At 35.8% G+C, this 22,013-nt stretch overlaps 1 protein-coding gene and 1 long non-coding RNA gene across 3 annotated transcripts; both read right to left on the minus strand.

The window, feature by feature from the left end:
* Positions 1 to 13,351: 13,351 nt before the first annotated feature.
* On the minus strand, positions 13,352 to 13,977 carry LOC142164120 (uncharacterized). Its single transcript, XM_075221303.1, has 3 exons — positions 13,925 to 13,977; positions 13,471 to 13,741; positions 13,352 to 13,411 (listed from the first exon to the last, which is right to left on the minus strand). The coding sequence occupies exons 1-3, from the start codon at positions 13,975 to 13,977 to the stop codon at positions 13,352 to 13,354; spliced, it is 384 nt and encodes a 127-aa protein (XP_075077404.1).
* Positions 13,978 to 18,109: 4,132 nt separating this feature from the next.
* Positions 18,110 to 20,666, minus strand: LOC107827087 (uncharacterized). Of its 2 annotated transcripts, XR_001657421.2 has the most exons (5): positions 20,326 to 20,666; positions 19,921 to 20,125; positions 19,620 to 19,831; positions 18,500 to 19,510; positions 18,110 to 18,412 (listed from the first exon to the last, which is right to left on the minus strand). It is a non-coding gene; the product is annotated as an uncharacterized LOC107827087 (long non-coding RNA). The 2 variants fall into 2 exon arrangements; XR_012711111.1 differs by having other exon boundaries at positions 18,500 to 19,831.
* Positions 20,667 to 22,013: the final 1,347 nt, after the last annotated feature.

A 22,013-nucleotide genomic window follows, 5' to 3' on the forward strand; every position in this document is an offset into this window, starting at 1 on the left:
CAAACTCAAACCGATCAGTGGAACTTTAGTTCTTCAAATCTTTCAAATTAAGCCACAACTCAAAGCTATCATGGGTACCAAATCTTTTGTCTCATAGTATTGTCATAATACGATATCGGGGCAATTCTTGCGAGCATCGCCTCCCCAAAATCTTCACTCCAGAACTACATGAGGCTTCATCCTTGCTAAGCCCGAGGTATGTAAGCAATTCAAAGCCAGTATTTGGCCCTAATGTTGACCCTCCCTTTTAAAATTAATTTATTTATACTTAACAATTTGCAATGAATGTATTGAAAGTATTTTCTAATAATACTTATTTTTTACAAAAGAATAATTATTAATGGTTTTTAAATTAATAATTTAGAATTATGATTACCAAATATATCATACTTACTGTTTTAAGATTTTTAAAATAACTTTTATATACATCACATATGATTTATTATTAATTTAATGAATTATTACTTAATTTCTAGTTAATTAGACTATTATTTTTAATAATTCAAAATTTGTGTCACAATATAGAAGACAAGGTATTTTAAAATAATTAATTCAATAATTAGTAGTGTATTTGATAATTTTAATTTTCATTACATTTTATTGAAAACAATTAAGTTTATTTAAATTAATTTCAAAAGGGTTAAAAGCTAAAGGGCTACAATTGCAATTCCTTAGTTAAACGTATAGTGGCTATCATTTAAATCAACGCCCAATAACCAGCCCCAATCCAAAATTTACCCGGTCCAAACACCTCATTCCATTCCAACTTGACAGTCGATGACCTTTTCTTTAATCCAATGAAATCAGGCCACGTCACCCATCTCTAGCACACACAATACAAACACAAATCATCTGAGTCGTTGATCCAAACCATCAACGGTCTATGTTTATTTCTATTTTTCTTTTAATTTTAAACCACCTACTAGATATTATCATAGCCGTTGGATCACAAAGATCTAATGATTCCCATTTTTTCTCATTAAAACTCTTTAATGCCCGATTTATCAGGGTCATTGATCTTATGATCCAACAGCCCAAATCTTTCCTCCTAACATTAACCTTTAAAGACGACCACCCAAACCCGTAACCCTAAATCATTCTTACCATGACCCAGCCGCCCCCTTTACCTTTTCCTTCCTATTCTCTTCAGACCTGCAACCATGATGGTTGATGCTCTGAAATCAAAGGTATTAAAAGGAAAAGAAAGCCAAAGGAAAAATCCCTAAAAAGGCGGAATAAAGTGAAAGGGTCGAAGCCCCACGTGGGCAAGCCATCATGAAATCTTAAAAGTTGAGTCCCTCGGTCTGAAAGATAGATCAATCTTCAGAAAACCACCAAGCAGCAGAGGTTCTCAACAAAAGTTCGGGCCGAGATCGAGTGATAGAGACAATCAAGGCCACAAAACCAACCACCATTTCAAACTAACAATTGTTCTTTGTTTAAAAATTGAAACAGGTGCAGCCCAAGGCAATTGTGCAAAAGCAAGTGCAGCCAACAGAAAAGCTGCGCAAAAGCTAGAAACAACTTCGCAGTAACAATCAACCCAAAAGGGAAGTTTTCCTCCAAAATTCTTTCCTGTATTTTATTAAAATAAAATAAAATGAAAAAGGAAAATGAAAAAAAAAAGAGAACAAAAAGAAGAAAATCAAAACAAAGTGATAGTTCAGAATCCCCAATCTCAATCTTTTACGCCTTTTCTTTGCCAACATTAGGGCTCAAATCTCTGGGTTGAGATTTTTTAGACATAGGGCCTCCATTCCCTAGTCTCCTGTTTGCCAACACTAGGGATCCAATCCCTGAGTTGAGATTTTAGATATAGGGCCTCCATTCCCTAGTCGTCTTTTTACCAATATTAGGGCTCCAATCACTGAGTTAAGATTTTTAGACATAGGGCCTCCATTCCCTAGTCACCTTTTGCCAACATTAGGGCTCCAATTCCTGAGTTGAGATTTTAGACATAGGGCCTCCATTCCCTAGTCGCCTGTTTACCAACACTAGGGCTCCAATCCCTGAGTTGAGATTTTAGACATATAGCCTCCATTCCCTAGTCGTCTTTTGCCAACATTAGGGCTCCAATCCCTGAGTTGAGATTTTAGACATAGGGCCTCCATTCCCTAGTCGTCCTTTTGCCAACATTAGGGCTCCAATCCCTAAGTTGAGATTTTTAGACATAGGGCCTCCATTCCCTAGTCGCCTTTTGCCAATATTAGGGCTCCAATCCCTGAGTTGATATTTTTAGACATAGGGCCTCCATTCCCTAGTCGCCTTTTTGCCAACATTAGGGCTCAAATCCCTAAGTTGAGATATTTTAGACATAGGACCCACATTCCCTAGTCACCTTTTTACCAACATTAGGGCTCCAATCCCTGAATTGAGAATTTTAGACATAGGGCCTCCATTCCCTAGTCGCCTTTTACCAACATTAGGGCTCCAATCCCTGAGTTGAGATTTTTAGACATAGGGACCCCATTCCCTAGTCGCCTTTTTACCAACACTAGGGCTCCAATCCCTGAGTTTAGATTTTTTTAAGATATAGGGCTCCATTCCCTAATCTCTTCCTCCTGAAGGAACACAATCCTCATGTTATCGCTTTCCAAAAAAAATTAGTTACAAATAACTCACGAAATTTTCCTAGTGTAAGCTGGGGCAAAATATTTAGTTCATCTGTTTGTTTTGGTGTTTGAGCAGGTTTTACCTCGAGGCAGAATTCAAGATGACCAAAAGAATGAGTCTCAATCTAGAATAAAGAAAAGAAGAAAAAAGAACAAAAGAAGTGAGTTCAAAAGGTTGAAGCGGAGAAAGATGCGGACTACTCAAGATATGATTGAAGTCACAAGCTTCGCATGTCCCGCCTGATCCAAAGGTGAAGAAAGAACTAACACCTACAGCTGACGAGCATCAAGATTCAGATCGGAGTCCACAGCAAGAACCAGCTAAGACTCAAGATCAAGCTGCAAAAGATTTATAGATAGGAATCTTGTAACTCGTAGTTGATAGGCTTAGCTAGCTTAGTTTTTTATTTTCTATTTTTGGTGTAATAAGGAGTTCGGCAAGCAGTAGCAGCAGCAGCAATAGTCAAACCACACCTTCTCAGTAGACCCAGCTACCAAATCTTTCAGAACTACACTAACCTGATTCCTTTTATAGCCAAGGATATGTAGGCAACCTCTGAAGCAAAGTTCGGTCAGACTTTTTCAAAATTGCTTCTCATGGTGTGTCAAACGGGCAAAAATTCCTCATAATTGCTCATTTTATCTTTGCCCGAAAACTCTTCGTGTCTCCGAGCAAAGAGGGGCAGCTATGAGCAGGTGATTTTTGACTCACATAAATTATTCCTACAGAATTCCCAAAAATAGATTTTTTCCTTTTAATTATTTGTTATGTAGGAATTATTGTAGAATTTTTCTATTTGTTTGCATTTTGTGTGCATGTTTAATTTTGTTTAAATCATAAAAATACAAAAATACATTGAATTTGCATTTAGGATTTAATCTTACATTTTTAGATTAATTATTAAATTAGTATTTTACAAAAAATTAAAAAATCATGAAAAAATAATTTATTTTTGCATTTTTTGATTTTTAGCTTCAAATTTTGGTAGTTTGCTTTTAATTCGGTATTTAATTATTTGTGGTAATTGTATTTAGAATTAATTAATTTAGTTTGGTAGGATAATTTGTGTTAGGAATTAATTTAGATTTTTATTTTTAATTTTGAAAAGAAAAGGAATTTTTTTAAAATAAAAAAGAAAATAAGTGAAAAGAATCAAATTTTGGGCCAAATCCTTAAAATTCCCCAAGCCCAAATCAAATGTCCTCAAATACCCGACCAAACCAAGCCCGGATCCGCCCCAACCCGATCCAAATTCCACTCAGAACCAAATGACCCCGTTTCGATCATTTTTTAATCTGAGCCATTGATTTCCCTTTAATCCAATGGTTGGGAACTAGGGTCTGTTTTAGTATAAAAGTGTCTGAACGTTGCCCCCCCCAACTCATCTCCTTCGTCTCTTTCACCTTCAGAGACGCCCAGAAACCCTAGAGCCGCCCTAATTTCCCACCGACTCAAGCCGGAGGCGGCGCTCCCAATCAGCCCCAAATCAACACCACATAACCCCCATTACTCCCTCATACCAAATCCGACACTCTTTTCCCTCGAATCACTTTAATCCCCTTCGAATATTGAATCGAAGATTGAAACATTGAAAACCTAAAAGCGAATTATGTGCATGCAAGGGATATTTCCTCGATTTTTCTGGTTATTCAAGGCCAATCTATTACGAAACAATGATGTTCGCTGGTTCTTGACAAAGATCAAGCTATCAACATTATTTTTGGATAAATTGAAAGTCCGGTGTTGGTGTTGAGTTTAGTCGGTGAGTTCTCTTCATCTTTCTGTCCGTTTTTGTTTTATTTTGCTTATTATTCCTCTTCTCTTCTTCTCCTTTTCTTTTGTTTAAGTCTTCACTTTAATTGAAACTCGACCAAGTTTCTTGGCCCAGATTAATTTGTGTTCGTTTGTTCCACGTGTTTCCATTTTCATATCTTTAAAACTTTCTCTGATTCCTGGTCTGCTTAGTGTTATTAGTGGCACGTTTTAACCTCTGATTTTCCCCTTTGATTTTAGTCTCATTAGTTTAGTTTAATTAGGTTTATTTTGATTTAATAACCTAGTTTATTCTATGCCCATTTGTGTTCATTAATCAGTCAGTTGATTCAGATTTTAATTGTTGAAATCATTTCTGTGTTTGGGTTTTTTTGTTGCCTACAGAATGTAGTTGGATTAGTTTCTTATTTGAGCTTTAGGTCGTTTCTGGCTCATTTGAAAAAAGAAAGGCAGCCCGTTCATTTTTGGTTTAAGCTGTTGGGTCAATTTGACCCATTTGGGTCCTTAAAGTAAACTAGTAGGGGTTCAAGAGGTAGTCTAGGAATTCTAGGTGAGGGAATCTTTAATAACTGAATGGGAAGATGCCTAGAAGGTGGTGGTTGGGACTTATTTGAAAAAACTGATTTTTAAGGTAGGGATTGAACAGCAAAAATAAAAATTCCAAAAGGGTAAAAAGTGCAAAACTGAATTCATTTTAGGCTGCCCTAACACCTTGCCTATAAAGGTATCCTTACTTGAAGTGCAAGGGGGATGGGGAGGGAAGGAGAGAGACAAAAATCACTGAAAATCTGTAACTGCTGAGTTCTTTGAAAAAACTCTGAATTCCACTGCTGAAAACTACTAAAATTGTAAACTCCTCCTTCTCTCTATGAAGAAGGTGAATAGTAATTCCATCACTATTCATTGGGCCATAACTCCGGCATCCAGCGTTGGATTGTCGCAATTTTGGTGTCAAAAGAAGCATCTACTCTTTGCGCACAATCCCCAATTGGTTTCATCCACAAATTCATAACCAATTTTTCCAGATCTTAATTTTTATTTTTGCGATTACTGTAGCACGTATAATTTTTTGGTTAGATTCTTCTGCTTCTTCACGTCAATGGAGTGTTGAAGAGTTTCATGACTGTTGCGTCCTCTCCCCAGCCTTTGGCTGTGGGAGAGCCATCTATTAAACCAACATATGCTGCTCAGATCCAATCCAAATCACCAACACAAATTGCAACAAAAACAGTTTTGAAATCGATTCAATATGTACATGGCGAACCAACTGTTTGTTTTACCATGGAGGAAAGACGTGAATTTGCAATGGAGGAGGGATTACACCAATCTGTTGTTTTTAAACTCTCCTGAGGTGCACCAGATCTCAAAGAGCTGAGAATCTTACTGCCAAAACATCTAGGGACAAAAGGTCGATGCCTCGTAGGTTCACTCGCACCAAGGCAAATTTCATTAAGGTTAGATCAAAATAAAGATTATGTACAGGCTTTAGCTCGTGCAGTAAATTACTTATCATGGAATGGCGAAGAACACCAGTATAGAGTCTTTCCATGGACAATTGGATTTAATCCAAATGAGGAAAATACAATGGCAGTAGTTTGGATTTCATTGCCGAATCTATCGCCGGAGTTATTTGCAATGCATTCGTTGTTATCAATTGCTTTTGCTACTGGTAAACCTATTGCCATTGATAAAGCGACGCAACTTAAATCCAGACCAAGCACAGCGAGGGTAAAGGTAATCTTAGACCTAATGAACAAGCATCCCAAGCGTGTGAGGATCCAAAGCTTGGATAAAATCTCTGGAAAAATCATTGAAGTGTTTCAGGAAATTGTTTATGACAATATGCCTTTGTACTGTAACTGTTGCAAACACTAGGGCCACGACGAGAAAACATGTCGATATATATCGAAAAAGACTCACAACCCAGATGCGATTGATGAACTTGAAGTTTTTCAAGAACAAACTACTAGGGAAAAGTACACTGGTGATTTACGTCAACTTCTGAATGAGAAGAGGGGAGTGAATGAAGGGGATCGATTTGCTGGAGAACAAAATAGTTTGGCGAAAAAGAAAATGGGTGAAAATTAAACTGGGATTCATGAACATGGTGAAAGTTCAGTCAAGATATCACATATAGGTGGTGTTCCTAGTACCACTGTAGTGCATGTTGAAGCAGCTAATACTTTAGTAAATAATGCTGCTTTGAAAGCAACTTGGGATCGAGCTGCAGTAGTGGAAGCAGTGGAGAAATCAAACGTGCAAAAACTGAGTGATGCTTCAAAATTTGATATGAATCCTGGGCTACAGGGAGGTGTTGAGCTAAATAAAGTTTCAGCTGTTATTACTTCTAAGGATGAAAAATGACTAGTTCATGTAGGCTCACAATTGGAGGGTAAGCATGCAACAATAGCAGTTGTAGAGCATCATAAAAATGCTGGACAAGAACCAGCTACTGTTGGTTCTAAGCTGGAGGCAACTGTTGATCGACATCCTGTTGGGATTGCTAATCATAACGCTGCAATTGGTGATACAAGGTTGAAGGATATCCCTGCCTCTACAGATTTTACAAGGATGTACTCAGCTACTGCTGGTGCGTTGAAGGCTGCTGCCGATCGAGCGGATACTTCTAACAAGCCTGATATGGTTCAACAGCAGTTTGGAGCATCAGGTACAGCTGTTGATGTACATAAGGAGCAACAAGAACTGGAAGGTGTTGGTGTTGAACAAGCTAAACACTCTCCAAAAGGTGTAAGGCAACAACCAGCTGCACACACACTTGTTGATGATCAGCAGGAAACTGCAGAGAAAATCTCTGACAAAACAGCTACTGCCTAGAACTCGGGTAGTGAAAACATTGGGACTAAGAGCGTATTGAGGGAAAATCAAAATGGGAAGGTGATCGGGGATGTTAAGAAAGCTGACATGAACAAAAAGGAAGGATATTGGAGCTTGGTAACAAATAGGAAAACACCCACAAAGAAGCAGGTCTCACCAAAACAACAGAATAAAAATGTTCGAGGAATAGACTTCAATGTTGGTTCCAGCATAAATAATTTCGAGGTTCTTAATGCTGATGGGGACTCTGAAATTGATGCAAAAGGTGTACTTGATAGTTGAATGTCCAAACATTTAGTTCCAACACCCAGTAATGAACGAGGAGGGCAAGACAGTCACGACTTGGCTAAAAATTTAGGCTTTCGACGAAAAGACTCCAACAACAATTTAGGGAATGAACTTATAGGCATCCAAGCTCACAGTTCCAAAGTTCCTACACTACATTTTTCCAATCCTCAGGTAGAACAAATAATCAAGAATGCTCAGAATGAAATGATGAGGAACTCCACAATGGTTAAACAGCCTTTGGTCACATTAAATACCTCTGTATTTTATGTTCCATCACAATCAGTTGAATCCTATGGTGAGTTTGAAGGTGAAGCTGGGCAGCTTATTCTATCAACTGGAAACAATGATGAATTTATCCAAGCAAAGGTGATCAAATCTAAACTTTGGTTACAACAACGTGAAGAGGATGACGAAGACGAGGATTGGGGTGATGGTCATGCAGGGTATTCATCTGAAGAAGCTGATCAGGAGGTCGATCAAGAGAGTGCAGGTGAAGATCTTGACTGTCTAGCAATGGCAAAATATGATGAGGGACCAGAAGCAAGTCATAGGAGCAAATTGAACATCAATGCTCCAATTATTTTGCCCAGAAATTCTCCAACTGGAAGCTTGAAGCGAACTGCAGCAACACATACAAAGCAATTAGTCCCAACTGCAATTCATCAAACAGTAGCTACAATAAAATCTGGGCAGCAGCATACTGTAACAGATAATCCAATATTTGATGCAATGGAGCAGCAGCTTAATCAAAATGATCCAGTTATTAAACCTACTGTTGATCGTCCATCAACAGTAAAAGCAATTTCTGGGCAGCAACAAATTGTGACAATCACTCCTACTATTACACCAGCGGAAAGAAAGCTATTGGATGCAATGGATGGAAACAATGTGGTAATTCAAGAACATGTTCAAGACATGCAAAATCAGGTGCTTGTGGGCAGAGATACATATGAAATAGGTGAGGAAGATGATATTCTAAATCAATGCAGGGCAGAGGCAGCAAGAAAAGGTGATTTGTCACCTATTCATAGCAGAAAAAATAGGAAATCTCATACAAGAAAAAATAGTTGGGACGACAAGGTTAGTGATTTTTTAAATGTTAGGCAACTTCCAATGAGAGTTGACAAACAAAAGAAGGCCGCCCCAACTACATCTACAAAGTCCAATCGTTCAAAAAAGAAATCATGAATTTTGAATACATCTTGAAGAATTGGGATTGTGATGAAAAAGAGTTACAAATTGAAGAAATTACAAGTTCGGACAAGAAGGGACAACATTTTAATTCCTTCATCATTTTATTCTACCATTATATTAGTATTCTTATTTGTAATATCATCACAGAGTATGTTATAAACTCTGTGATGATCATTGAATATTTGGTATTTTCCAGTTCTTATTTTTTTCATGCATGCTAGTAGGTGAGGCTATTTAAAGCCTCAATAGGAATAGTAAGGTAAGGTTTAGCTCGGTTTGTGTTACCTTGGTCCTATGCCTTTGGAAAATATCCACACGGCTATGAGATTATATGTCCTCGTGAGAATTTGCCGGCAGCTACCCCATGAATCCTCTACATGAGGCTGCCATCATAAGGCAATGTGAGGCGCAGAGGAGTGATTATATAGCCAAGGCATATGGGTAACAAAATTGGTGCTATTGTCCCCCTTATTTGTACTTTTCCAAATTGTTGTATTTTCTTTTCTTTTTATTAATAAAAAACTAGCCCTAGGCGCTTGCCTAGCGGATTGCCAAAAAAAACTACTAAAATTCTGTTTTGGTTTTGGATTTCTGAGTCATCTGTTAGCTAGAACTTTTGAAGAATTTCATAATCATATTGTTGGGATTAAGAAATGGTTTGAATCTGGTTTGAGTTTGGGTTTTGGTCTACTGTATATCACTGTACCATTGCTGGTTTGAGCTGGGCTTTGCTGGTTGTTTCCTGTTGCTGGGTTTTGTTCAACTGTTGCTATATATTGATCCCTTACTTCTTTTGTTTCCTTTCTTATTTCCAGGTATTTCTCATTTCCTTGACATGTAAATTGGCAGAACATGGAGTTGTGTGATTGAGTTGAGATCTATAGAATATTAGTTTGTTCAATATTGTTCCTGCATTTTTTAAAATCATCCGATTTTGTAGTTAGTTTTGATTTTCCTTTGTCATGTTTACTCTTTACTGTTTAGTTTTAAGTCTTTTTTTTGTAACATTGGGTGAACCATGGACTTTAGCCATTTAACGAGTTTGAATTTGTGTTAAGGGGTCATTAAGGCTATGGTTGCAGAAGTTTCAGTCAATTTGTTATGTGTTTTAGACTTTGTTTAGTTCTGGCTGAGACCAGTGCTGCTTTCTAGTGTGGAATGATGTTTAAGCTTGTTGAAAAATGACAAGTTTTAGTTTGCTTGTGTAGAGTTTGAAGCATAATCCAATGATTTCTAAATTTATCTTTAGTTTTACCTTTGGTCATGTGATGAGCCCTTTGAACCTTTTAAAGGGACTCAGAAATGGAAATTGAGTTTGATTTGAGTTAACTCTTTACTGGGATTTTTTTTTAAAGTTTCAAGTTATATGATTTTGTTTAAATATGTTTGACTGAAATCAAAGGGTAGCAGGAAAGTTAATCTTTGAACCTTTTTATGTTCAATGAAGAATAAAAGTTGCTAGTTGTTTTGTTTCCTCTTGAGATTTTTCATTTAGCTTGCCTCAATTAGTGAAAAATAATCTTAATTGAGCCTTCAGCATAGGCCCAGTCATGCAAACAATTCCCTCTGCTGATGCTGCTTGCATATTGGGCTTCATGAGGGCCCAGTAGTGCCCAAAGCATTTCTAGCATGTTACGATGTGATCCCTCTAAGCTCAGTTTGTATTGTGGAGTTCAAAATCCCAAGGGTTCCCCTCTGAAGGGATTCGACTCTGAATCCCTGCTCCCTTAGCATTGGTCCTGAATTAGATTTGGGCTCATTTTGGGTTTGAGTCTGAAAACATTTGCAATAAATGGGATTGTTTACGTTTTATCATTTGGTCCCGTTTGCTTTGTTGACTCAGTGCTTTCGTTTGGTGTTTGTTGTGGAAGTAATGTTTTTTCTTTAGATATTTGCCTGTTTGATATGATGCCTATTGGTGGTTAATTGAGTTCGAGCTTTCAGCATATAATGGTAATTAGAACTCTTTAGGGCTTTCCTTAATTTAACTACTCCTTTGAAATAAATTGAGGTGTGCCATGTCAAACAAAATTTCAAAACCCATGGACCTCCATTAATTATTTTAACTCTTTAGAAATCGAGGTGTGCCATTAATTGAATTTTCCATGGCCCTCGCAAACCTTATCAGTGCGTAGTTGCTTTAGGCATGCTATTTTTTAAAAATTACTTTAATAAACTCGGGTGTGCATTTCATGTGACCCAAATCCAAATTTCAACGACGTTAAATAAAATATGTCACGGATCGTGGGTGCATTTCATGTGGCGTGGTCCAAAGACGTGTTTTAGATAACGTTGAAATCTTCCTTAAAATAATTAAAAGCGGCTAATAAGTTAAAATATACCATAGGCTGAAACACGTATTAAAATCAGATAATATGCTAATTATAATAGTTTAAGCGACCGTGCTAGAACCACGAAATTCGGGGGTGCCTAAACCTTCCCTAGGGTTAACAGAATTCCTTATTCATAATTTCTAGTTCGCAGACTTCAAAAGGAAAGTCGAATTTTCCTCGATTTGGGATTTTAAAATAAAATAAAATGGTGACTTGGGACACCAGAAAACAAATCATCCCAAGTGGCGACTCTGAATAAAATAAATAAATAATCCTATTTCGAATAATATCACTTAAAGTGGAAAAACTCTCTTGTGCTACCTTAGGGTGTGTAAAAAGGAGGTGTGACAGTTGGGACCCTTAGTTGTCGTTTCTTGTTGTCATCTCACTATTTTTATTGATATTCCGTACTCAGTCATGTTCATGCATTTTTATATCATATCTTAGTCTCAATTATTTATTGATTCGTCATATCATTGTTCCGGGTTAGATTCATGACATTGTGATCCCGTGGGTGAGACTCGAGAGATTGATGACTGAGTGAGGCCGAGAGCCTGATTATGAGTGACATTTATGGGATCGGGCTACACGCCGCAGCAGTTATATTGATTTGTGATAGCGCTTGGAGTGGAGGAGCTCCTCCAGAGTCTATAACACACCCCTAGTGAGCGCGGATGATATTATTGAGGGATGGATCTTCCCTTGACATGGATCTTGTCCAAAGTACTTGATACCTAGAGATGTATCTTCTCCAGAAGGTTGGATTGCCCTTTTCCTTGGTACTGGATGACTTATAGTCAGTGTTGTATATGTTCCGGGATGGATCTTCCCTTGGTCGGATGGCCATATATAGTACCGAGTGGTTGAGTACTTGAGAGTGGGAGCACATGGTGCATTTCATACAGTATGTGCATTAGCATGTAGAGATAGCGGAGTTATATATCTTACACTATTTAGATCTATATTTACTTTATTGATTTTAGTTGTCTATTTAACTTGAAAATATGCCTACGTTTCTGCACATTTATTTCTATTATATCTGTTGCGGTTGAGTTCGTCACTACCTTTCAGTCCAAAGTTTGGACTTGTTACTTACTAATTTGGTGTACTCACGTTACTCCCTGTCCGTCGTGTGCAGATCCAGGCGACTTTGTTCATGCCGGCGGTTGCCGATTGAGGCCCCAGAGTTTGGAGACTATCAAGGTAGTTGCTCAGTGTTCGCAGACCTTGACTCTCCTTCATTATCATTTGATGTATTTTCAGTTGTTTTCTTTACACTATAGTGGATTGCATTCCGAATAAATGCTCATGTACTCAGTGACACCGCGGTTTTAGGATGGATTGAATCGCACTTTGGGATTTTATTATGTTTTTAAAAATGTTTCTTTAATGTTAACTGTTGCCTTCATTATTTTTAAAGTTATTATATTGTGCTGGGTTGTTTAGTTGAGGCTGGCATAGTTCCACGATAGGCGTCATCTCGACGGTTGACTTTGGATCGTGACACACAAGTTCCTTAAGGTGTTGAAATTAGAACCATGCATTGATTAGCTAATCCTAATAAACATCTGATACTTATATCCACTATTAAACTTCTGAGAACAATCAAAGAACTCTCAAACAATCCTAATAGCTTGTTGATGTTCTATTGGAACTATCATTATTGCAATACTAACCTGCCTTGGGTATTATTTGCATTTGTAGTGATTCCTCTGATAAGCTACACTTAAATGGATGTCAATTTGGTTTGTGGTAAAGAGAAGACTATCATCTTAGTTTGGGTACACCAGCTCATGACCTTTGAACCAACTTCTTCTTTATGATGTGTCTCTATGATTATATTAACTTTTGGAGAGTCATTCATTATTTATTAAACCTCATGATTGTGTGATCACTATACAAACATGTCCAAAACTAATTGAATTTATGTACTATACTTGTGTTTATTCTGATAGTTGCCATACATTTAACTTAAGCTATGAAGCTTGATTAAGATATGCCTATGTTGTTTGGATATCTCATCTATTGTGTTAGGGTGCTGAATTAAGCTTCTTCTTTTTTAACGAAAAACATGAACTTTATATGATAGCTAAATAGGGTTCAAGGCACTACAGCCATAGATAGTGTTACCTAGGACACATTTGTTACCATAGCTTACTAAACTATTACAAACAACATTACTTAAGTTTTTAACAAAAATGACTTCTTCCTTTTGGTCCCTTCTCAAGATTGATTCCACAAAAAGAGGTGGTTGAACAAAAAGCTTTCTCTTAGTTTCTTTATCCTCATTTAGTTTTGTCATCATGTGTGCTACTTCATTCCCCTGTCTGAAGTTGTGCCTCAGGATCACGTCCTTCCTCTGGAGCATTAACAACCTGCATGCAGTTATAATGTCGTTAAAGATGTAATTTCCTTCATATATGCATTGTATTACCTGTATGCAGTCCGTTTCTATTTCGAGAGGAAATAGATTCCATTCTTGAGCAGTGGTGAGTCCCTCTACAAGAGCCAGTAGTTCTGATTCCAGTGCTCCATTTGTATGGATTGCTTTTGTGAAGCCTACTGTCCAACTCCCATTTGTGTTTCTGAAAACACCTCCCAGGCTACTTGGTTGATTTTTATTAAAGCTTGCATCAATGTTAAGCTTGTACCACCCCTTAGGAGGTTTATGCCATTTTACCTTAATGTGTTTCTTCTTTAAAGGGCTATTTATATTATCAGTTAGGAGTTTGTATTCAAGGGCACTTTGTATTATGAGATTTATATTAATAGTGTTGGAGGTATTATTTTAGTTGTTGTTATTTATGGTAGTCCAGGTATTCCATAGGATAAAAGGGAAAAATTCTCCCATCAATCAAAGCATTATAAAGAACATTCAATTTCCTTACTTGGAGAAGCCAGTGGGTGCCGTTAGTATTGTATTTAAATTGCCATCCTGCATTGTCCCAAATAGAACTACTAGCCTTACATTTGAAAAAAATATGGAAAGGTGTTTCTTCTGTCTTACAAATGGGGCACATAGGATCAATGTTTATGGTGATGTGGGCTAGATAGGTTCTACAAGGAAGCCGATTATTAAGGCATTGCCACATGAAAAATTTTATTTTGTTTGGACAGTTTTGTTTTCAAATCCAATAAAAATCTAAGTTACTAGGTTTTGACGCCTCTATTAGTGTGTAACAAGACTTTGTGGAGAATATACCCTTGTTAGTCATTGACCATATCGGCATATCCCATTTTGGCCCATATTTTCTAATTCTAACTTTAGAAATCTATTGCTTTATAGTGTCCGGGAGTGCAAATGAGAGATTGTTAAAATTCCAGTTTGTACCATCATGGATATCTCTAATTCTTATATTTAGGTCTTTAGGAGAGAGAGGTCCCTCAATTAGGCCCCGTAAATTTCTTGCCTCTAGAATCCAATTTGTGTTCCAAATATCCATATTGGTTTTTAAATGAGGTGACCAGGTTATTCCTTTATTGTACACGGTCCACCCCTTTAAAATGCTTTACCAAATAAAAGAGTGGGATTTTATGGCTTTACTATATCCATATGTCGTTGTAATTAAGTTTACCCAAGGAGTTGTAGTATTTGATATAAGTCTCCATGCTAAACTTGATAGTAAGCTTATATTTTTTGTTTTTGCATCTTTAATACCAAGACCTCTATTAATTTTGGTTGGCAAATAGTAGATCACTTTATTAAGTGAAGTCTTTTCCTTTTGGATGTAGTACCCCAAATAAAGTCCCTTTGTATTTTGTCGATATTCTTTAGGATTTTTATGGGGAGGAGTGTATATTGCATATAATGGTTGGGGATAGTATTAAGGCATGCATTTGCAAAGGTTGTTCTGTCAGCTATGTTTACAAACCTAGTTTTCCAATTAGCTAACATGGCTCTCATTTTTTCAAGGATAAAAAGAAAGTCCCTAAGCCTTGGGTTTTTAGTTAGAATTGGAAACGCCAGATAGGTTCCAAAATTATTGCATTTTTTTAAGCCTAGAGTTAATATAATATCCTTAGTCGTGTTTGGATGGCAATTATTGGAGAAGATAATTTTGGACTTAGTGGTGTTTATATTTTGCCCTGATAGCTTGAAAACAAATTCAAGACCTATTTTAATGGCTTGGCAGGATGTTTTATTTGCTTTGGCCAATAGGGTTAAGTCATCTGCAAAGAAGAGGTGGAAGAATAGGGGGCTTCTTCTGCCTATTTGAATAGGATTCTAATTTTTTATATCTACTTGATGGTTAATATACCTAGAGAACATTTCCATGCATAGAATAAAAATGTAGGGAGATATGGAATCGCCTTATCTAATACCCCTACTGGGCTCAAAAAAATTGGTGATAGATTCGTTTACTAGAACCCCTATTGAGCTGGTGGTAATGCAGCTCATTAGAAGGTTTGTAAACTTTGGAGAAAATTTGAAATATCTAAGGGTTCGGTAAACAAAAGACCACTCTAGGCGATCGAAAGCTTTCTCAAGATCAATTTTTAAGATCATCTAGCCCTGCTTCCCTTTTATTTTCCTGAAATTAGAGATTAATTCCTGAATAATGATCGCATTGTCAGAAGCTCTTCTATGCTTCATGAAGTTTGTTTGGAAAGGACTAATAATTTGTTCTAAGAAGGGCTTAAGGCAATTTGCAAGAATTTTTGTAATCATTTTGTAAATTGCATAGGCTAATAGGCCTAAAGTTTTTTACATTATTAGCATTTTGAAACTTAGGTATGAGACAGAGGTAGGTTTTGTTAATGTCAGGTGAAATACATTGGGTATCAAAGACTTTGTGACAAAAATTAATCACTGATTGACCAATGTTATGCCAATATTTTTGAAAAACGAATGGGTGCAAACCATCAGGTCCTGGTGCCTTGAATAATTTAAAGGAGAAGATGGCCCTCTTTATTTCAAAATCCGTTAGCGGGTTGTCCAGAGCATCTAGGTTGTAATCATAGTGACTATAGGGAGAATTTTTAATATCAGTCCAGTTGGTGCTAATATGAGAGGAATTAAAAGCACACTTAAAATAATTGCTAACATGGGCTATGATACTGCTATGGTCATTAAGCCAATTTCCGGCCTCCTCCTTAAAGAAAGTGATTTTATTAACTCTTTTTCTATTAGAGGCCGTTATATGGAAAAATTTAGTATTTGCATCCCCTTCGTTTAACCATAACACTCTAGCCCTCAGCTTCCAGTAATTTTCCTCCATCCTAAGGATATCATTATAGTCTTTTTTTAGGTTGATCTCTAGTTGCTGTAAAAAAAAAAAGGCTATTTGCATAGTTACCAAATTTCTCAATACCCTGGAGTCTAGCAAGAATTTTATTTTTCCTTTTTTAATGTCTCCAAAAGTATTATTCTTCCATGTTTTAATGTTAGATATAAAGCTTTCACTAGCCTTGCAACACTCAATAACCTCCCAATGTTTTTTAACAATGTTTTGGAAGTCCGGGTGCCTACACCAAAACGTTTCCAATCTAAAGGGATGTTTATAATCTGCTATATTATTAGGGATTAATTCTACCAATAAGGGATTATGATCAGAGTAAGTTTTTGGGAGGTGAATAATCGAGCAGTTAAGGAAGATATCGAGCCATTGCTCGTTTGCTAGGACTTTATCAAGTCTTTCCATTATTAAGCTTTTATTAACCCTCCTATGATTTGACCATGTATATTTACACCCCTTATAGCTTCATTATATATGAGTACCCATACTTGATCTGCATAACAGATCCTTAATATAAAGTTATCACTACCCTTTCTCTAAAACTCATGAAGTGACACTTTTAGTTTAATTATGTTAATACCTTATCATTGTATAACTCCTACTAAGAGCCTGTTTGGCTTAACTGATTTAGAGTAGCTGATAAGCATTAGGTGCTAAAAAGTACTTTTAAGTGTTGAAGCTGATTTAATAAATAAGCAGTTACGTGTTTGGATAAAAGTGCTGAAATTAATAATTAGCGGTTGAAGTTGTTTGATTAAAAAGTGTTGATAAGCTATTTTTATGTTAAAATGACTTAAATGACCTTATAACAATTTACACTACTAAAAACGTTATTTTTTCGAAATTTTAGATTCTACATAGATTCAAATACAAAAATGACCTATTTATCATGTTATTTTAATTATAAAAATTATTAGATGATATATAATTTATGTTATAATAAATATAATCATAAATTAGAACGGGTGAAGTATAAATTAACAAAAGTTAAGAAAAAAACCTTAAATAATGCACAGTAGGGAAGAAACATGCACTTAATATAGTCACATGGGGACATTCATGAGAGGTACAAGCTAATGTAACGGTAGATTGTAAAACAAAAATATAGAGTGCAAAACGCGTAAAGGGAACATACAATAGCATGTAACTAATCAGTAATATTTTGAAAGAATATAACTCAACATATTAAACGAATAGTCTGGAAGTAAAAAGTAAAAGCTAACAGTGTGTTACCGCACCTGTGTATGTGTGTTCCCATATAAATCAATTACACCTAGAGCCACGAGCAGAGTCACCAATGGACAATCTACAAGCAGAGAAGAACGAAAGGGAATTCCACGTGATAGAAGAAGCAATAAGATCAACCCCTCTACTGTTGCAGAGGCACGGCTGGAGAAGGCAACGGCTGTTTACGTTTTGAAGAAAACTATACGAAGAGTTTTATTTTAAAAAGAAATATTTTAGGGATAGAATAGTAAATATTTTGGTCAAATCTAAAGTGCTTATAAGCTGAAATTTGATAAGTTGGGGGAGACCAACTTATGACTTTTGGCTTATTTTTGGTTTATAAGCTCTTTTAATTTTACCAAACGTATAGATAAGCTAAAAAGTGCTTATAAGCCAATTTGACCAGCATATAAGTTTAGTCAAACACCCTCTAAATATCCTTCGTGGGTGTCCTCTTTGGATACCTTGCACTTATCTTGTTCTTCAACAATTCTGCTTGTCTTTCATGACCATGTACATGTCATTCACTATCGTAAATAAATGTCATTCACTATCATATATTCAATTCATACATTCATAAATGTCAACCTTAATACACTTTGAAACAAATACGAAATAAAATTGTCTTTGGACATCGTATTCAAAGAACATAGTACTGACATAATCAAGGTTCTCCTTACAAGTTAGAGTTCAAATCAAATGACCTGTTTTATCTCAAATAAAACTTAGTTCTAACTAAATCATAAAAGATAAAGTAATTTTAACATGGAACTATGTCAAATTCACTCTTAATCTTAATGAATTCCCTTAACTTCTAGAATAAATTCTGCAACAAGTTAAGGATTTACGAATTCATCTATCCACAAGTCAAGTATTCCTTGCCAATAATTGATCTTACATCCTTCAGAAGTTCTGCAAAAGAATCACATAAAAGGAGAATTACAACTATGTAATAAAGTTGAAAAATACCATATGTACTGCATATTTTTCCAAACTTACCACTTCTCTTTTGGTCCCAAGTTCGTTAGTTTCGTTTTTTTTTTTAATTTTGTTAACCTGAGAAATAAATATTAGAAAGGTTACTTTGATAGTTTGTAGAATTCAAAATTGAGTGTAGAGTACAAGATACATCAACAAGACAAAGCTTATATAGCCCTAGAATGTTGCACACTTCTACAAAAATAGCATAAGAACTTTAATTTACAAGCAAAAGTCTAGAGGCAACACTGAATACATATGACAACACCTTTATACTAGATTTCCTTCTCTGACAGCATTGTAAAAGTTCTTTTGAACTATAAGCTCCACTATTTATAAATCACAAAGATATCATCCAGTACAGACTCATCAATTCTTAAAATGCTAACACACAAATGAACAATTAAAAGAAAAGGCTAAAATTAAGCATACTTCAACCAAATAGTGACTGAACTTTCATCAAACCAAACCAAAGCAGAAGAGGCAAAAATTATAAAGCAATAAGCCAAGCTAAAATTATCCTACTTATAACTCCCATATCTTGAAAGATAATAACCAGAAATAAATTGAGCTTCACAAAGTTATAAGATATTCTCAAATCTCCAAACAACAGAACATACAAAAATAAATACAACGAATCTGATGATGATATTGCATTTATTGCATTTGTCTAACTACTGAACTGAGGAGAAATAAAGGAATGGTGGAGATGTATAGAAAAGGTAGTTTTTTACCAAATGCATTCTAAGGGAGGTATAAAACTACTGTCCGAAATCTGTTTGCACTACAACTCAATCGGGTTGCAGCCACAGTACAAAATTTTCTGCATATTCGATATATCAACAACTAATTCCCACATATTCTACTTAAAAAATAAGATCACAACACCTGGCAATTAAACTCACAACTTTGATGTTGAACTAGTACACAATGCTAAAACTCACCTTACTTGTGTGAACAACTAAAACCGATGATAATGAGTCATTATAAGAAAGTAAGGATAAGACTATATTTATTTAATGACACAATTCACTGCAAAAAAAAAAAAAAAAAAAAAATACATTAAGAACAGAGATTCAGTGATAAGAATGATAGAGGCCTAAATGGCAACGGAAGAAGATGTTTTATATTTCTGAAATACCTTTGCAGCATTTGAGCTCTAATAATGAACTAATGAACGCCACCACTGATCTTCTTCAACCCTATTCGAATGATGAGCTAAGAGCTCAATATCAGTACCATATGGTTCATAACCACATCTTTTTGCTTCATGCTTCCATTCTTTCCATTTAGATCCAACTGATATCATCAACATATGTCTCATATCATCTGATCAGTTGCATCGGTATTTTTCTATACACATATTTAACACAACTCATTTATGTAAAAAATATAAAAATAAAAACATCGTAGTATATAGTGTTTGGTTTAGTATTAAGCACCTTAGTATGAGCCCATATTATATCCTTGAACATATTAGGCAGAAGCCTCCAAATTCAATGCCACTAAGATGCCATTTCATGCTATGACACCAAGTTTAGAACTCAATCTAAACTCAACATGTAAATTTCTACCATCATTTTCCCATCCTAAGTGCATCATAGTGGGACACCTTGGTCGCTCAGATTTTTCTTCACTCATTAGAATCTGCAAATAATCAAAGAAAAAAAGTAGGGCATTCATACTAGTAAAAATCAACTATATAACTAGATCGAGTCTCATGCTAGAAGTCTACTAATGGGAAAGTATTTAAATAACATTAAATACTCTCCCTAGCAGTGGTTTTATCTGACTAGGACCCTAGCAACTTCATACTACAAACTAAAGATAAGATATTACTTTAGTACCTGAGAGATTTTCTACATCATGTAAATCATTTCTTGACAAGTTACCAGATCGGATAGCTTATCTTTCATTTTGTGGCTAGTTTTGAGGTGGTTAGGGCATTGTCGTACCTCCCATTTGTTGTTCTTGTAGCTCCGAAGAATTGGATAAAAGCCCACCTTGACTAGAATTTCATTGTCTTTTTCTTGTCATCTCAATTAAATTGCTCAAAAATTATGATTCCTGTCAAATTAAAAAATAATTTTTACTATCGAAATGTATGAAATAATATCTAACTACCAAGTTAAACAATAAAATATGTAAGCATAAGAGATTTCAACGACTGAATGGCATAATAAGAAATATCAATCTGTTCTCTATTCAATAACAATCTTTATTAAAATAGAAATAATACAATAATGATATTATGAACTAATTTCATAATCTTCATCAAATGCTTCAGTACTTTTCAGAGTTTGTGGGTCAATTTTTATTCCTGGCACATTTTCCCTAACCTATTCAATATCTTCTTCACTTTCAAATGTAGTATCATCTAGTTGTTGTTCATGCCTTCCATATGCCCAGTTGCTTGTGTGCACCTAAATCATAAAAGTCATTTGGCTTACATTTAATAACACTTTGCCACTCCTCCTCATCCAATAGATGATGGACATAAAACACCTGTTGTGCCTGAGAAGCAAAGATTAAAAGTTCATTTGACAGCTGATGCTGTGTGTAGAGTGTAAGCACGTGATTTTTGCCCTATATGAGAATTACTCCCAAAAAATTCAAAATAAAATGATTTTCCTTGGTGTGCAATTTTGAGAATTTTTGTGACATTTTTGGATAATTATTTGTATTTGTCTGTGCATGTTTATTTGTTAAATTAATAAAAAATACAAAAAAATATGTCGCATTTTGCATGTAAGATTTAATTCTACAATTGTTAGTAATTAAGTTTGTTTTACAAAAATTGAAAATTACAAAAATAAGCATCTTTTTGCATTTTTAGCATTTAATGTCCAAATGTACAATTTTATGCTAAATTATTACTTAATTGTGTGTTAATTGTTATGGGGAGTTAATTTGCGCTTTTATAACTTAATTTAGTTCTATATAATAATTTAAGGATTTTTAGAATTTAGTTTTAGAAAAATAAAAGAAGAAAAGAGAGCAAAAATACAAAAATCGGAATTGGGCTCTTCTTCAAATTCAAGCCACAGGCCCAAAAATTTCCCAACCTTCCCCATGACCCGGTCCATTTTGAACTGGGTCGACTCGGTCCATAACCCAAATACCCAACACCCCATATCTTACATTTGACAAAAACAAACAAAAAAAAAAAAAAAAAAAAAACCTAAAACACTAAAGCCCCCCCCCCCTTCTTCTCCTTCTCCTTCACCTCTGCAAGACTAGCTCCCATGGTTGCCCGGCAACCACCTTCCAAATAGACCCCTCACGTCTTCATCTTCTTCCTCACCTCCAAATGACCCCTCCAATCACCGGAAAAAACCAGCCTCCTCCTCACGTCCGCCATTGACGAGCAACCATCGTTGCTGCGTCAACCATCACTGCTGCGTTCGTCGTCCATGGATGCTCCTCGTCGCTCGTCAACCCATCGTCATGGATGCTATGTTTGGCTTGCTGTTGCTCCATCATCTGCTTCGTTGGATTTCCAGCAGCTTCCTGACGCTTCCACCGGAATAAAAGC

Source organism: Nicotiana tabacum, chromosome 1 (genome assembly GCF_000715075.1).
Source record: "Nicotiana tabacum cultivar K326 chromosome 1, ASM71507v2, whole genome shotgun sequence".
Lineage (NCBI taxonomy): Eukaryota > Viridiplantae > Streptophyta > Magnoliopsida > Solanales > Solanaceae > Nicotiana > Nicotiana tabacum.

What these genes read in the sequence shown, in the direction of transcription:
- LOC142164120 (XM_075221303.1), bottom strand. Translation starts at nt 13,977, where the DNA reads ATGCAGGATGGCAATTTAAATACAATACTAACGGCACCCACTGGCTTC. An exon ending in GCACCCACTGGCTTCTCCAA is followed by an intron (nt 13,742 to 13,924) that starts GTAAGGAAATTG and finishes TAATATAAATAG; the next exon opens with CCCTTTAAAGAAGAAACACA. An exon ending in TAGAAACGGACTGCATACAG is followed by an intron (nt 13,412 to 13,470) that starts GTAATACAATGC and finishes AACTGCATGCAG; the next exon opens with GTTGTTAATGCTCCAGAGGA.